The 16,710-nt window shown below is 50.7% G+C and overlaps 1 protein-coding gene across 1 annotated transcript; it reads right to left on the minus strand.

The window, feature by feature from the left end:
* Nucleotides 1–217: 217 nt before the first annotated feature.
* On the minus strand, nt 218–16,705 carry nt5e (5'-nucleotidase, ecto (CD73); the record flags this gene model as incomplete). Its single annotated transcript, XM_072464459.1, has 9 exons — nt 218–410; nt 3,898–4,098; nt 4,160–4,309; nt 6,458–6,566; nt 8,682–8,836; nt 10,036–10,233; nt 15,161–15,349; nt 15,793–16,015; nt 16,418–16,705. Coding segments are annotated over 9 exons (1,671 nt in total), but the record flags the coding sequence as incomplete, so codon positions are not given.
* Between the last annotated feature and the right edge of the window lie 5 nt (nt 16,706–16,710).

Genomic DNA, 16,710 nt, shown 5'->3' on the forward strand with positions numbered 1-16,710 from the left:
CACACAATGAGACACACACAAGACGACATAAGACCATCTTTACACACAATGAGACACACACAAGACGACATAAGAGCATCTTTACACACAATGAGACACACACAAACACAACTAAACAAAGATGGAAGAATAAGTCTGGACGAGGAGAAGATTCTGGAGCTGGACTTATTTATTTAAAGTGATAAACACATTTAAAATGGAGGATTTAATCATTATAAATGAGGTGATGGTCCACACTGGCCCACATTAGCCTCACAGCAGACTCCGGGCCAGCAGGGGGAGCAGCAGCACGGCCCACATTGAGCACAGAGATCGGGCCGAGTTCAGGATCCGGATTCTTCCTTCAAGGAACGAATGAACCACCCGACGTTTAGAGATGAACGATGAGACAACCGAGAGGTCCATGTCTCCTGAGGACACACCAGGCTTAGACCAGGACTAAAGCAGGTCTAAAGCAGGACTAAAGCAGGACTAAAGCAGGACTAAAGCAGGACTAAAGCAGGACTAAAGCGGGACTAAAGCAGGACTAAAGCGGGACTAAAGCAGGACTAAAGCAGGACTAAAGCAGGACTAAAGCAGGACTAAAGCGGGACTAAAGCAGGACTAAAGCGGGACTAAAGCAGGACTAAGGCAGGACTAAAGCGGGACTAAAGCGGGACTAAAGCGGGACTAAAGCAGGTCTAAAGCAGGACTAAAGCAGGACTAAAGCAGGACTAAAGCGGGACTAAAGCAGGACTAAAGCGGGACTAAAGCAGGACTAAGGCAGGACTAAAGCGGGTCTAAAGCAGGACTAAAGCAGGACTAAAGCAGGACTAAAGCGGGACTAAAGCAGGACTAAGGCAGGACTAAAGCGGGACTAAAGCGGGACTAAAGCGGGACTAAAGCAGGTCTAAAGCAGGACTAAAGCAGGTCTAAAGCAGGACTAAAGCAGGACTAAAGCAGGTCTAAAGCAGGACTAAAGCAGGACTAAAGCAGGACTAAAGCAGGACTAAAGCAGGACTAAAGCTGGACTAAAGCAGGTCTAAAGCAGGACTAAAGCAGGACTAAAGCAGGACTAAACCAGGACTAAAGCAGGACTAAAGCAGGACTAAACCAGGACTAAAGCAGGACTAAAGCAGGACTAAAGCAGGTCTAAAGCAGGACTAAAGCGGGACTAAAGCAGGACTAAAGCAGGACTAAAGCAGGTCTAAAGCAGGACTAAAGCAGGACTAAAGCAGGACTAAAGCAGGTCTAAAGCAGGACTAAAGCAGGACTAAAGCAGGACTAAAGCAGGTCTAAAGCAGGACTAAAGCAGGACTAAAGCGGGACTAAAGCGGGACTAAAGCAGGACTAAAGCGGGTCTAAAGCGGGACTAAAGCGGGACTAAAGCGGGACTAAAGCGGGTCTAAACCGGGACTAAAGCAGGACTAAAGCAGGACTAAAGCAGGTCTAAAACAGGACTAAAGCAGGACTAAAGCAGGACTAAAGCTGGACTAAGGCAGGACTAAAGCAGGACTAAAGCGGGTCTAAAGCGGGACTAAAGCAGGACTAAAGCAGGACTAAAGCAGGTCTAAAACAGGACTAAAGCAGGACTAAAGCTGGACTAAGGCAGGACTAAAGCGGGTCTAAAGCGGGACTAAAGCAGGACTAAAGCAGGACTAAAGCAGGACTAAGGCAGGACTAAAGCAGGACTAAAGCGGGTCTAAAGCGGGACTAAAGCGGGACTAAAGCGGGACTAAAGCGGGACTAAAGCGGGACTAAAGCGGGTCTAAAGCGGGACTAAAGCAGGACTAAGGCAGGACTAAAGCAGGACTAAAGCAGGTCTAAAGCAGGACTAAAGCAGGTCTAAAGCAGGACTAAAGCAGGACTAAAGCAGGTCTAAAGCAGGACTAAAGCAGGTCTAAAGCAGGACTAAAGCAGGACTAAAGCAGGACTAAACCAGGTCTAAAGCAGGACTAAAGCGGGTCTAAAGCGGGACTAAAGCGGGACTAAAGCGGGACTAAAGCGGGACTAAAGCGGGACTAAAGCGGGACTAAAGCGGGACTAAAGCGGGTCTAAAGCGGGACTAAAGCGGGACTAAAGCAGGACTAAGGCAGGACTAAAGCAGGTCTAAAGCAGGACTAAAGCAGGACTAAAGCAGGACTAAGGCAGGACTAAAGCAGGTCTAAAGCAGGACTAAAGCGGGTCTAAAGCGGGACTAAAGCAGGACTAAAGCAGGACTAAAGCAGGACTAAAGCGGGTCTAAAGCGGGTCTAAAGCGGGACTAAAGCGGGACTAAAGCGGGACTAAAGCGGGACTAAAGCGGGACTAAAGCGGGACTAAAGCGGGTCTAAAGCGGGACTAAAGCGGGACTAAAGCGGGACTAAGGCAGGACTAAGGCAGGACTAAAGCAGGACTAAAGCAGGACTAAAGCAGGTCTAAAGCAGGACTAAAGCAGGACTAAAGCAGGACTAAGGCAGGACTAAAGCGGGTCTAAAGCAGGACTAAAGCGGGACTAAAGCGGGACTAAGGCAGGACTAAGGCAGGACTAAAGCAGGACTAAAGCAGGACTAAAGCAGGTCTAAAACAGGACTAAAGCAGGACTAAAGCAGGACTAAAGCAGGACTAAAGCGGGTCTAAAGCGGGACTAAAGCAGGACTAAAGCAGGACTAAGGCAGGACTAAAGCTGGACTAAAGCAGGTCTAAAGCAGGACTAAAGCGGGTCTAAAGCGGGACTAAAGCGGGACTAAAGCGGGACTAAAGCGGGACTAAAGCGGGACTAAAGCAGGTCTAAAGCAGGACTAAAGCAGGACTAAAGCAGGACTAAAGCAGGTCTAAAGCAGGACTAAAGCTGGACTAAAGCGGGTCTAAAGCGGGTCTAAAGCGGGACTAAAGCGGGTCTAAAGCGGGACTAAAGCGGGTCTAAAGCGGGTCTAAAGCGGGACTAAAGCGGGACTAAAGCGGGTCTAAAGCGGGACTAAAGCGGGACTAAAGCGGGTCTAAAGCGGGACTAAAGCGGGACTAAAGCGGGACTAAAGCGGGTCTAAAGCGGGACTAAAGCGGGACTAAAGCGGGTCTAAAGCAGGTCTAAAGCGGGACTAAAGCGGGACTAAAGCGGGTCTAAAGCGGGACTAAAGCAGGACTAAAGCAGGACTAAAGCTGGACTAAAGCGGGTCTAAAGCGGGTCTAAAGCGGGTCTAAAGCGGGTCTAAAGCGGGTCTAAAGCGGGTCTAAAGCAGGTCTAAAGCGGGACTAAAGCGGGACTAAAGCGGGTCTAAAGCGGGTCTAAAGCGGGTCTAAAGCGGGTCTAAAGCGGGACTAAAGCGGGTCTAAAGCGGGCCTAAAGCGGGTCTAAAGCGGGACTAAAGCAGGACTAAAGCAGGACTAAAGCTGGACTAAAGCGGGACTAAAGCGGGTCTAAAGCAGGTCTAAAGCGGGTCTAAAGCGGGACTAAAGCGGGTCTAAAGCAGGACTAAACCAGGTCTAAAGCAGGACTAAAGCGGGTCTAAAGCGGGTCTAAAGCGGGACTAAAGCGGGACTAAAGCGGGACTAAAGCTGGACTAAAGCTGGACTAAAGCGGGTCTAAAGCAGGACTAAAGCGGGTCTAAAGCGGGTCTAAAGCGGGACTAAAGCGGGACTAAAGCGGGACTAAAGCTGGACTAAAGCTGGACTAAAGCGGGTCTAAAGCGGGTCTAAAGCAGGACTAAAGCAGGACTAAAGCAGGACTAAAGCGGGACTAAAGCGGGTCTAAAGCAGGTCTAAAGCAGGACTAAAGCAGGACTAAAGCAGGACTAAAGCAGGACTAAAGCAGGACTAAAGCAGGACTAAAGCGGGTCTAAAGCAGGTCTAAAGCAGGACTAAAGCGGGACTAAAGCGGGTCTAAAGCGGGTCTAAAGCGGGACTAAAGCGGGACTAAAGCAGGACTAAAGCAGGACTGACCGCTGTTGTGCTTGAGCATCTCCTCAGGGATTATGGAGAAGCCGTCTCCTCCCATCACCAGGTACGACGGGACCAGGACCCTGTAGATTGACTCGTCCTGGACCGGGTCAAAGGTCGGGACTCTGCAGTGAGTGCAAAGGATCCTCAGGGTCTTGACCCGACTGTAAGCTGGTCTGGAGAGGTCAAAGACCACCTGAAAACCTGAGGACGAGGACGAAACAGGTCTGAACCAGGTCAAAAGCAGGTCTGAACCAGGACTAACCTGAGACCTGCAGGAACTCCCCGGTGCTCTGGCCGTAACGATGGACCGAGTGTTCAAAGACCTTCCTCAGAGTGGAGCCTTTGAAGGTCACGAGGTCAAAGGTTCCTCCAAATGGAAGAACTGCCAGAAGATCCTCCATCGAGATGGAACCTACAACACAGTGTCTGTGTTCACTCTGTGTGAACTCTCAGTGTCAGAGGTCAGAGGTCAGGTTTGTGGGTCATCTCTGTCACATTATTTTGTCCAGTCAAACCATTTTTGTCACTTTAAGACATTTATATATAAAATAAATCATTTTGGCCCAAGAATCGAGCCTTGAGGTTCTCCCCATGTGAATGACCTCTACTCCCCATGTGAATGACCTCTACTCCCCATGTGAAGGACCTCTACTCCCCATGTGAATGACCTCTACTCCCCATGTGAATGACCTCTACTCCCCATGTGAATGACCTCTACTCCCCATGTGAATGACCTCTACTCCCCATGTGAATGACCTCTACTCCCCATGTGAATGACCTCTACTCCCCATGTGAAGGACCTCTACTCCCCATGTGAATGACCTCTACTCCCCATGTGAAGGACCTCTACTCCCCATGTGAATGACCTCTACTCCCCATGTGAAGGACCTCTACTCCCCATGTGAATTACCTCTACTCCCCATGTGAATGACCTCTACTCCCCATGTGAATGACCTCTACTCCCCATGTGAAGGACCTCTACTCCCCATGTGAATGACCTCTACTCCCCATGTGAATGACCTCTACTCCCCATGTGAATGACCTCTACTCCCCATGTGAATGACCTCTACTCCCCATGTGAAGGACCTCTACTCCCCATGTGAATGACCTCTACTCCCCATGTGAATGACCTCTACTCCCCATGTGAAGGACCTCTACTCCCCATGTGAAGGACCTCTACTCCCCATGTGAAGGACCTCTACTCCCCATGTGAAGGACCTCTACTCCCCATGTGAATGACCTCTACTCCCCATGTGAAGGACCTCTACTCCCCATGTGAAGGACCTCTACTCCCCATGTGAATGACCTCTACTCCCCATGTGAAGGACCTCTACTCCCCATGTGAAGGACCTCTACTCCCCATGTGAATGACCTCTACTCCCCATGTGAAGGACCTCTACTCCCCATGTGAATGACCTCTACTCCCCATGTGAAGGACCTCTACTCCCCATGTGAAGGACCTCTACTCCCCATGTGAATGACCTCTACTCCCCATGTGAATGACCTCTACTCCCCATGTGAAGGACCTCTACTCCCCATGTGAATGACCTCTACTCCCCATGTGAAGGACCTCTACTCCCCATGTGAAGGACCTCTACTCCCCATGTGAATGACCTCTACTCCCCATGTGAATGACCTCTACTCCCCATGTGAATGACCTCTACTCCCCATGTGAAGGACCTCTACTCCCCATGTGAAGGACCTCTACTCCCCATGTGAATGACCTCTACTCCCCATGTGAATGACCTCTACTCCCCATGTGAAGGACCTCTACTCCCCATGTGAAGGACCTCTACTCCCCATGTGAATGACCTCTACTCCCCATGTGAAGGACCTCTACTCCCCATGTGAAGGACCTCTACTCCCCATGTGAATGACCTCTACTCCCCATGTGAATGACCTCTACTCCCCATGTGAATGACCTCTACTCCCCATTTGAAGGACCTCTACTCCCCATGTGAATGACCTCTACTCCCCATGTGAATGACCTCTACTCCCCATGTGAATGACCTCTACTCCCCATGTGAAGGACCTCTACTCCCCATGTGAAGGACCTCTACTCCCCATGTGAATGACCTCTACTCCCCATGTGAATGACCTCTACTCCCCATGTGAATGACCTCTACTCCCCATGTGAATGACCTCTACTCCCCATGTGAATGACCTCTACTCCCCATGTGAAGGACCTCTACTCCCCATGTGAATGACCTCTACTCCCCATGTGAAGGACCTCTACTCCCCATGTGAATGACCTCTACTCCCCATGTGAATGACCTCTACTCCCCATGTGAATGACCTCTACTCCCCATGTGAATGACCTCTACTCCCCATGTGAATGACCTCTACTCCCCATGTGAATGACCTCTGTGTCATTTATCTGCTTTGGGTCTTCTCTTTACCTAACCTGGCCTCCTGGTCACCTCACAGTTCCTAGTCTCCTCACAGTTCCTGGTCTCCTCACAGTTCCTGGTCTCACAGTTCCTGGTCTCCTCACAGTTCCTGGTCTCACAGTTCCTAGTCTCCTTACCGTTCCTGGTCTCACAGTTCCTAGTCTCCTTACCGTTCCTGGTCTCCTCGTCGATGGAGTTCCTCACTCCTCCTCCGTTGAACAGAGCTGCACTCACATGGTTCCACTGGAAGTCCTCTGAGAAACCCAGAGCACTGTCCACCTGAAAATCATGTAGAACAGGAATAAGAACTCTGATGCTAACGCTAACTCTGATGCTAACGCTAACTCTGATGCTAACGCTAACTCTGATACTTCACAGAGACGTGGAGCTGCAGTGGAGATGATGGTGCAGTTCTACACGGCCTTCACCTCCTCATCACCTCCTCCATCACCTCCTCCATCACCTCCTCATCACCTCCTCCATCACCTCCTCCATCACCTCCTCCATCACCTCCTCATCACCTCCTCCATCACCTCCTCCATCACCTCCTCCATCACCTCCTCCATCACCTCCTCATCACCTCCTCCATCACCTCCTCCATCACCTCCTCATCACCTCCTCCATCACCTCCTCCATCACCTCCTCATCACCTCCTCATCACCTCCTCCATCACCTCCTCCATCACCTCCTCATCACCTCCTCCATCACCTCCTCCATCACCTCCTCCATCACCTCCTCCATCACCTCCTCATCACCTCCTCCGTCACCTCCTCCGTCACCTCCTCCGTCACCTCCTCCCTCACCTCCTCCATCACCTCCTCATCACCTCCTCCATCACCTCCTCCATCACCTCCTCATCACCTCCTCCATCACCTCCTCCATCAGCGTGTGGTTACGATGGAGCCACAGACAGGGACAAAAAGAGACTACAGTGCCCTCTGCTGAGAAGATGATCGGCTGCAGACTTCATCTCTGCAGGAGGCCACTCCCCTCAGGCAGGAGGCCGCTCCCCTCAGGCAGGAGGCCACTCCCCTCAGGCAGGAGGCCACTCCCCTCAGGCTGGAGGCCACACCCCTCCCCTCAGACAGGAGGCCACTCCCCTCAGGCTGGAGGCCACACCCCTCCCCTCAGACAGGAGGCCACTCCCCTCAGGCAGGAGGCCACACCCCTCAGGCAGGAGGCCACACCCCTCAGGCAGGAGGCCACTCCCCTCAGACAGGAGGCCACTCCCCTCAGGCAGGAGGCCGCTCCCCTCAGGCAGGAGGCCACACCCCTCAGGCAGGAGGCCACTCCCCTCAGGCTGGAGGCCACACCCCTCCCCTCAGACAGGAGGCCACTCCCCTCAGACAGGAGGCCACTCCCCTCAGACAGGAGGCCACTCCCCTCAGGCATGAGGCCACACCCCTCAGGCAGGAGGCCATTCCCCTCAGGCAGGAGGCCACTCCCCTCAGGCAGGAGGCCACGCCCCTCAGGACTAGAACCTCCCTCCACTAGAACAGGTTCTTTCCTTCAGTTGTTGGACTCATGAACTCTTAACTCCTCCCACTTCAAACAATACTGAACACTTTTCACACACTGTTCACTTTCTGCACTATTTCCGGCCATTGGTACATTTTTGTGTAAATATGCCCATACCGAGACAAGTTTATTTTTTACCTTGTTTTAAAAGTAAATTCTAATTAATGCATGTCATATTAGACTGTATATACGTTATTATTATTATTTTAATATTCATTATTTGATGTTGCACCTTAACGCTGAGACAAGTTCCTATGTGTGAAAACTGTGTTGTGACAAACCTTTTCTGTATTATATATATATATATATATATATATATATATATATATATATATATAATATATATATAATTACATAATATAATTAAAATATATATATAATTTTAAATATAATTAAAATATATATATAATTTTAAATATCCGAGGTGGCTCGGGCATCTGTTCCGGATGCCTCCTGGGCGCCTCCCTCGGGAGGTGTTTCAGGCATGTCCCACCGGGAAGAGGCCAGGACACGCTGGAGAGACTATGTCTCTCGGCTGGCCTGGGAACGCCTCGGGATCCCCCGGAAGAGTTAGAGGAAGTGTCTGGGGAGAAGGAAGTCTGGGAGTCCCTGCTCAGACTGCTGCCCCCGCGACCCGGCCCCGGATAAAGCGGCAGAAGATGGATGGATGGATGGATATAATTTTAAATATAAATATCTATATATATATATATATATATATAATATATCTATCTATTAAGTATTCAATATAGTTAAATGTATTTGATGTATTTAATGAGGTGAAGTCACATGGTTCACACACACACACTGAAGGTCACATGACTCTTTCTGCTGCACTTCTCTAGTCTCTGCTGTTGTTAGGGCGTGGCTCGTTACCATGGCGTCGCAGATCAGGTTGCCGAGGTTACACTCTCTGAAGCGACACTCTTCGTTTGATCCGTTCAAAAACACCAGAGTTTGTCCAACGATCTGAGACGAGAAGTTCTTCAGGTTTTGTTTCCACTGCTCCACCTCAGCCAGGACCTCCGGGTCTGAAAGAGCCCAAAGAGAGTCCAAAGAGAGTCCAAAGAGAGTCCAAAGAGAGTCCAAAGAGAGTCCAAAGAGAGTCCAAAGAGAGTCCAAAGAGAGTCCAAAGAGAGTCCAAAGAGAGTCCAAAGAGCCCAAAGAGAGTCCAAAGAGCCCAAAGAGAGTCCAAAGAGCCCAAAGAGAGTCCAAAGAGAGTCCAAAGAGTCCAAAGAGTCTAAAGAGTCCAAAGAGAGTCCAAAGAGTCCAAAGAGAGTCCAAAGAGAGTCCAAAGAGAGTCCAAAGAGAGTCCAAAGAGAGTCCAAAGAGAGTCCAAAGAGAGTCCAAAGAGAGTCCAAAGAGAGTCCAAAGAGAGTCCAAAGAGAGTCCAAAGAGAGTCCAAAGAGTCCAAAGAGTCCAAAGAGAGTCCAAAGAGAGTCCAAAGATGTTGTTGTTGTTGTTGTTGTTGTTTTATGGCGGTTGGCGTCCGAGTGTTGCATTACCGCCAGACTGTAGTCCTCAGACTCTGTCGTAGTCCGTAAAAGTACTCCTTCCATTGCTTTGGTGTTACAAAGCCCATGATATGTCTTTGTGACTAGAATAGTTGTTGCTGTTTCAGAGACCGACCGGCTTTATTCCAGGGAGACTCTTCTTCATCTTCCTCTCCTTCTTTGACGTTCGGTGCTTCCACCGTACAGCTTTATTCTTTAGGCTTGGGGGGGAGAGTCCAAAGAGAGTCCAAAGAGTCCAAAGAGTCTAAAGAGTCTAAAGAGTCTAAAGAGTCTAAAGAGTCCAAAGAGAGTCCAAAGAGAGTCCAAAGAGAGTCCAAAGAGTCCAAAGAGAGTCAAGAGAGTCAAGAGAGTCAAGAGAGTCCAAAGAGAGTCCAAAGAGAGTCCAAAGAGAGTCCAAAGAGAGTCCAAAGAGAGTCCAAAGAGAGACCAAAGAGAGTCCAAAGAGAGTGTCCAAAGAGAGTGTCCAAAGAGTCCAGAGAGTCCAAAGAGAGTGTCCAAAGAGTCCAGAGAGTCCAAAGAGAGTGTCCAAAGAGTCCAGAGAGTCCAAAGAGTGTCCAAAGAGTCCAAAGAGAGTGTCCAAAGAGTCCAAAGTGTCCAAAGAGTCCAAAGAGAGTGTCCAAAGAGTCCAAAGAGAGTGTCCAAAGAGAGTGTCCAAAGAGAGTCCAAAGAGAGTCCAAAAAGAGTCCAAAGAGAGAGGAAAGAGTCCTGGTCCAGACCTTGTGGGATGGACTGGTCCAGCAGAACAGCGTTTCCTTCAGCTCGCAGAACATTTCCATCTGAGTCAAAGTGAAGTCTTAGTTTCCCCAGATACTTCCCGAAGGCGTAGGCCTGGACCACCGGGACCTGCCGCCCGTCCACAGACCTGACCAGGACAGGGTACGGACCCGCCGGGACCTCCACCGAGGGAGGGGCACCTGCAGACAACATGATCACATGTCTGATCCTCTGCACATGCTCAGAAGCTTCTGCACAAACGCTGCTCTGTTACTATGGCAACACATACCGTATTTTGCGCACGAAAAGGAGCACCGGATTATTAAGCGTACCATCAGCTATTTGTGTAGCATGTGTAGCATGTGTACCATGTGTAGCATGTGTAGCATGTCTACCATGTGTAGCATGTGTAGCATGTCTACCATGTGTAGCATGTGTAGCATGTCTACCATGTGTAGAATGTCTACCATGTGTAGCATGTGTAGCATGTCTAGCATGTGTAGCATGTGTAGCATGTCTACCATGTGTAGAATGTCTACCATGTGTAGCATGTGTAGCATGTGTAGCATGTCTACCATGTGTAGCATGTGTAGCATGTCTACCATGTGTAGCATGTGTAGCATGTCTACCATGTGTAGAATGTCTACCATGTGTAGCATGTGTAGCATGTCTAGCATGTGTAGCATGTCTAGCATGTGTAGCATGTCTACCATGTGTAGCATGTCTACCATGTGTAGCATGTCTACCATGTGTAGCATGTCTACCATGTGTAGCATGTGTAGCATGTCTACCATGTGTAGCATGTGTAGCATGTCTAGCATGTGTAGCATGTGTAGCATGTGTAGCATGTGTAGCATGTGTACCATGTGTAGCATGTGTAGCATGTGTACCATGTGTAGCATGTGTAGCATGTGTAGCATGTGTAGCATGTGTAGCATGTGTACCATGTGTAGCATGTCTAGCATGTCTAGCATGTCTAGCATGTCTAGCATGTGTAGCATGTGTAGCATGTGTAGCATGTGTACCATGTGTAGCATGTGTAGCATGTGTACCATGTGTAGCATGTGTAGCATGTGTAGCATGTGTAGCATGTGTAGCATGTGTAGCATGTGTAGCATGTGTAGCATGTGTAGCATGTGTACCATGTGTAGCATGTGTAGCATGTGTAGCATGTGTAGCATGTGTACTGTAAGTAAGTAAGTCAATTTTATTTATATAGCACCTTTCACAGACAAAAGTCACAAAGTGCTTCACAAAACAGAATAAAACGATAAAAACACAAAAAATTTACAGTGAACAAAACATATACAACAATATACAGTCAAATCAGTCGGTAAAACAAGTGCATTTAAAAGGCTTGACTAAATAAAAAGGTTTTAAGCTGAGCCTTAAAAGCAGTAACCGAGTCCAGTGACCGTAGGGAGAACGGAAGATCGTTCCAGAGTCTGGGGGCAACAGCCTGGAAGGATCTGTTTCCTCTGGTCCCAAAACGGGTGCGAGGAACCAACAGTTCCTGGTCCAAGGACCTTAGTGAGCGAGACTGGTCCATACATAAAGCACATAAGATTAACAAAACAGACGGATAAGTCAAGAGTCAGTTGAGCTTTATTAAAAGTGTTCAACTCCTTCAGATCAACATTGTTCAACATCAAAACACACTCTGCTACCGCTAACAGACACGTTAGCATATCCACAACACACTCTGCTACCGCTAACAGACGCGTTAGCATATCCACAACACACTCTGCTACCGCTAACAGACACGTTAGCATATCCACAACACACTCTGCTACCGCTAACAGACGCGTTAGCATATCCACAACACACTCTGCTACCGCTAACAGACGCGTTAGCATATCCACAACACACTCTGCTACCGCTAACAGACGCGTTAGCATATCCACAACACACTCTGCTACCGCTAACAGACGCGTTAGCATATCCACAACACACTCTGCTACCGCTAACAGACGCGTTAGCATATCCACAACACACTCTGCTACCGCTAACAGACGCGTTAGCATATCCACAACACACTCTGCTACCGCTAACAGACGCGTTAGCATATCCACAACACACTCTGCTACCGCTAACAGACGCGTTAGCATATCCACAACACACTCTGCTACCGCTAACAGACGCGTTAGCATATCCACAACACACTCTGCTACCGCTAACAGACGCGTTAGCATATCCACAACACACTCTGCTACCGCTAACAGACGCGTTAGCATATCCACAACACACTCTGCTACCGCTAACAGACGCGTTAGCATATCCACAACACACTCTGCTACCGCTAACAGACGCGTTAGCATATCCACAACACACTCTGCTACCGCTAACAGACGCGTTAGCATATCCACAACACACTCTGCTACCGCTAACAGACGCGTTAGCATATCCACAACACACTCTGCTACCGCTAACAGACGCGTTAGCATATCCACAACACACTCTGCTACCGCTAACAGACGCGTTAGCATATCCACAACACACTCTGCTACCGCTAACAGACGCGTTAGCATATCCACAACACACTCTGCTACCGCTAACAGACGCGTTAGCATATCCACAACACACTCTGCTACCGCTAACAGACGCGTTAGCATATCCACAGCATACTCTGCTACCGCTAACAGACGCGTTAGCATATCCACAGCACACTCTGCTACCGCTAACAGACGCGTTAGCATATCCACAGCACACTCTGCTACCGCTAACAGACGCGTTAGCATATCCACAACACACTCTGCTACCGCTAGCAGACGCGTTAGCATATCCACAACACACTCTGCTACCGCTAACAGACGCGTTAGCATATCCACAACACACTCTGCTACCGCTAACAGACGCGTTAGCATATCCACAACACACTACCGCTAACAGATGCGTTAGCATATCCACAACACACTCTGCTACCGCTAAATGACGCGTTAGCATATCCACAACACACTCTGCTACCGCTAACAGACGCGTTAGCATATCCACAACACACTCTGCTACCGCTAACAGACGCGTTAGCATATCCACAGCACACTCTGCTACCGCTAAATGACGCGTTAGCATATCCACAACACACTCTGCTACCGCTAACAGACGCGTTAGCATATCCAAATACAACACTCTCTCGTCCTTAAATCCTTCAAACGCCGCCGTGCACATCCCGCATAGTTATGACCAGACGTCCCGATTTACCTGGGACAGTCCCGATTGTTTACGTCCCGTGTCCCGGTGCATTTGTCCTGGTTTGGCACAGACTTTGTCCCGTGTGTCTCGGTTTAATGTCTGCTGCGATGGCGCTCCGTGTCAGTGTGTCCCACATCTCGGGGCCATGCAGCAGTTCAGTGATGAGTACGTCTCTTATAATAATAATAGACCAGCTCCATGGTCTCTTGGCAGGAGCCATCTTGGGCCAAGATTCTTAGGGTCCTTTATTTACCGGTAGGTGTCTGCGTTGTGCCTGACTGAAAATGTTGTTTACATTTTGACAGAGCGCCGCGTGTAGGTAGACTACTGTTCCCAGAATGCATTGCATACATGTTGCAGGGACTTCTGGTTCCGGAACACTGTAAAGCAGACGTGCATCGACGTCTCGTGTCCCGAGTCTTCTTTATACACCGTGTCCCACACACGTGAGCACAACCAGAAATAATCCATATATTAAGCGCACGGACGGCTTTTGAGGACGTGAAAGACTTTTACGTGCACCTTATAGTGCGGAAAATACGGTACATGTGCACACTACCATGTGATCAATGCGACTCTTTCACATGTTTATTTGAAATGACCTCATGACCTGAGCTTCAGTTTAAAGCCCCAGAGTGTCATTATTATGATTCTGGAGAAGATCCCAGCGGAGCTCAGGGCCCTGCAGTGTGGGGGCCCTGCAGTGTGAGGGCCCTGCAGTGTGGGGGCCCTGCAGTGTGGGGGCCCTGCAGCGTGAGGGCCCTGCAGCGTGAGGGCCCTGCAGCGTGAGGGCCCTGCAGCGTGGGGGCCCTGCAGCGTGGGGGCCCTGCAGCGTGAGGGCCCTGCAGCGTGGGGGCCCTGCAGCGTGGGGGCCCTGCAGCGTGGGGGCCCTGCAGCGTGAGGGCCCTGCAGTGTGGGGGCCCTGCAGCGTGAGGGCCCTGCAGCGTGGGGGCCCTGCAGCGTGGGGGCCCTGCAGTGTGGGGGCCCTGCAGTGTGGGGGCCCTGCAGCGTGAGGGCCCTGCAGTGTGGGGGCCCTGCAGCGTGAGGGACCTGCAGCGTGGGGGCCCACACCATGAGGGGCACACACCATGAGGGACACGCCCTGTCCCTACACACTGTCCCTACACACTGTCCCTATACACTGTCCCTATACGCTGGGACAAATAAAGGTTCTCTTATTATGAGACAAACACAGACCAAAGTTGAGTGTCTGTGTCATAAGTCAGACTCTGTATCTTCTTGTTTTCCCATTTATTTTTCCACATCAGGATTTTGGAGGCGTTTCATCTTTAACACTTTCATCGATTTCAACAAGTTAAACCTCATTATGATCGCTTTCACTGTACATTTGTACAACTTGTACTTTTTTCAGTATTTTGCAAAAGTAAATTGCTAACGCTAATCAGCATTAGCGTCTCTACAGGGAGGAGGGGGTGCAGCCGGGTCACAGAGGCTCTCTCTCTTTCTCCCTGCTCAGGTCTGCGTTCAGCACCATCTTGCATCAGGACAAACAACTATTTGAGTCGCAAACTGCACAATCAGAAAACATGGACGAGCGGGAAGGCGAGAGCTAGCGCGGCTTTAATGTAGTTTGTTGTCAATTAAATCTGACTTTTACTACTACTACTACCAGTACTACTTACACACAGGTTGTACTTTTACACAAGAACACAGACACTCGCAATTGCACATTATCTAGTTTAGATTTGTGTTTGTTCCGGTGTAGAGGAGGACTCACCGGAGCAGAGGAGGACTCACCGGAGCAGAGGAGGACTCACCGGAGCAGAGGAGGACTCACCGGTGTAGAGGAGGACTCACCGGTGTAGAGGAGGACTCACCGGAGCAGAGGAGGACTCACCGGTGTAGAGGAGGACTCACCGGTGTAGAGGAGGACTCACCGGTGTAGAGGAGGACTCACCGGTGTAGAGGAGGACTCACCGGTGTAGAGGAAGGTGTTGGAATGGCCCCCGATGACGGCGTCGACGCCCCGCACCGAGCGGGCGATCTCCTGGTCCACGGTGAAGCCGGAGTGACCCAGAGCGATGATTTTGTTGACTCCCAGAGCCTGCAGTTTGTCGACCTGCCTCTGGAGGGCGCTCAGCTCGTCCTCGAAGTGCACGTGAGGGCCTGGGGGCGGAGTCAGGGGCGGAGTCATGTCTACCTGATCAACTCAGAGTTTGACTTTATTATATGACAATTATGAATCTATGAACGAGACTTTTACATCGACTGTTTCATAAACGACTGAAGAGTGACACTTACACATTTGCCCTAGGAGCATCTCTGCCCTAGGAGCATCTCTGCCTGAGGAGCATCTCTGCCCTAGGAGCATCTCTGCCCGAGGAGCATCTCTGCCCTAGGAGCATCTCTGCCCGAGGAGCATCTCTGCCCTAGGAGCATCTCTGCCCTAGGAGCATCTCTGCCCGAGGAGCATCTCTGCCCGAGGAGCATCTCTGCCCTAGGAGCATCTCTGCCCTAGGAGCATCTCTGGGGGAAGTATGGCAGCTTGAGCACGTTCCTCTGATAAAGAACACTTCTGCTCTTATATCTTTAGGTCTTGTCTTAGGTACCTGGGTTAGACAGCGCGGGGGTCTCTCTGGAGGTGTAGCCCACCACGCCGACCCTCTGGCCCCCCACAGAGAGCACTTTGTAGGGGCTGAAGGCCGTGCCGAAGGTGGCGGACAGCGGAGGGTCCGTGCGGAGGTTTGCGCTCAGGATGGGACACTTGACCTGCTCCAGGAACGGCTTCATCAGACCAGAGACGCCGTTATCGAACTCGTGGTTCCCCAGGACCTGAGGGACACGAGCAGATGCTGGAGAGACATACAGCAAACACACGAGCAGATACTGGAGGATGTGCTGAGACGACACAGGTCTAGTGTAGGTGTTTCCTGTCGCCGTGGCGATCACGTCTGGTGTGAACAAATGTGTTTCCTGTTGTGACACGAGCATCAGACCCTGGGGCACATCTGTTTGTGCTTCTGTGTAACTGCTGTGTCTTTCAGGAAAATCCACCACAAGCTCCTCCTCCCCCCTCTCCTCCTCCCTCCTCCTCCCCTCCCTCCTCCTCCTCCTCCTCCTCCTCCCCTCCTCCCTCCTCCTCCCCTCCCTCCTCCTCCTCCTCCTCCTCCTCCCCCTCCTCCCTCCTCTCCTCCTCCTCCTCCTCCTCCCTCCTCCTCCCCCCCTCACACATACCATGGCGTCGTAGTGCAGCAGGTTCATGAAGTGCGCGGCCTCGGCTCCTTTGTAGAAGCTGAACCAGACGGAGCCTTGGAACTGGTCCCCGGCGTCCAGCAGCAGCACCGGGACCCCGCGCTGACCCTCGCTCTCCCGGAGCCTCTTCATGAGGGTCGCTCTGCGGGCCACGCCTCCGTAACACTCTGCACCGGGCGCTCTGCTGCAGGCGCCTGAGAACACGCTCGTCTCCTCAACACGTGCGTGAACGTCGTTAGTGTGAAGGAGGAGCAGCTCGAAGCCCGCGGCCCCGG

Source organism: Eucyclogobius newberryi, unplaced genomic scaffold (genome assembly GCF_026437365.1).
Source record: "Eucyclogobius newberryi isolate DKJ021-1_F unplaced genomic scaffold, fEucNew1.0.hap1 SCAF_497, whole genome shotgun sequence".
NCBI lineage: Eukaryota > Metazoa > Chordata > Actinopteri > Gobiiformes > Gobiidae > Eucyclogobius > Eucyclogobius newberryi.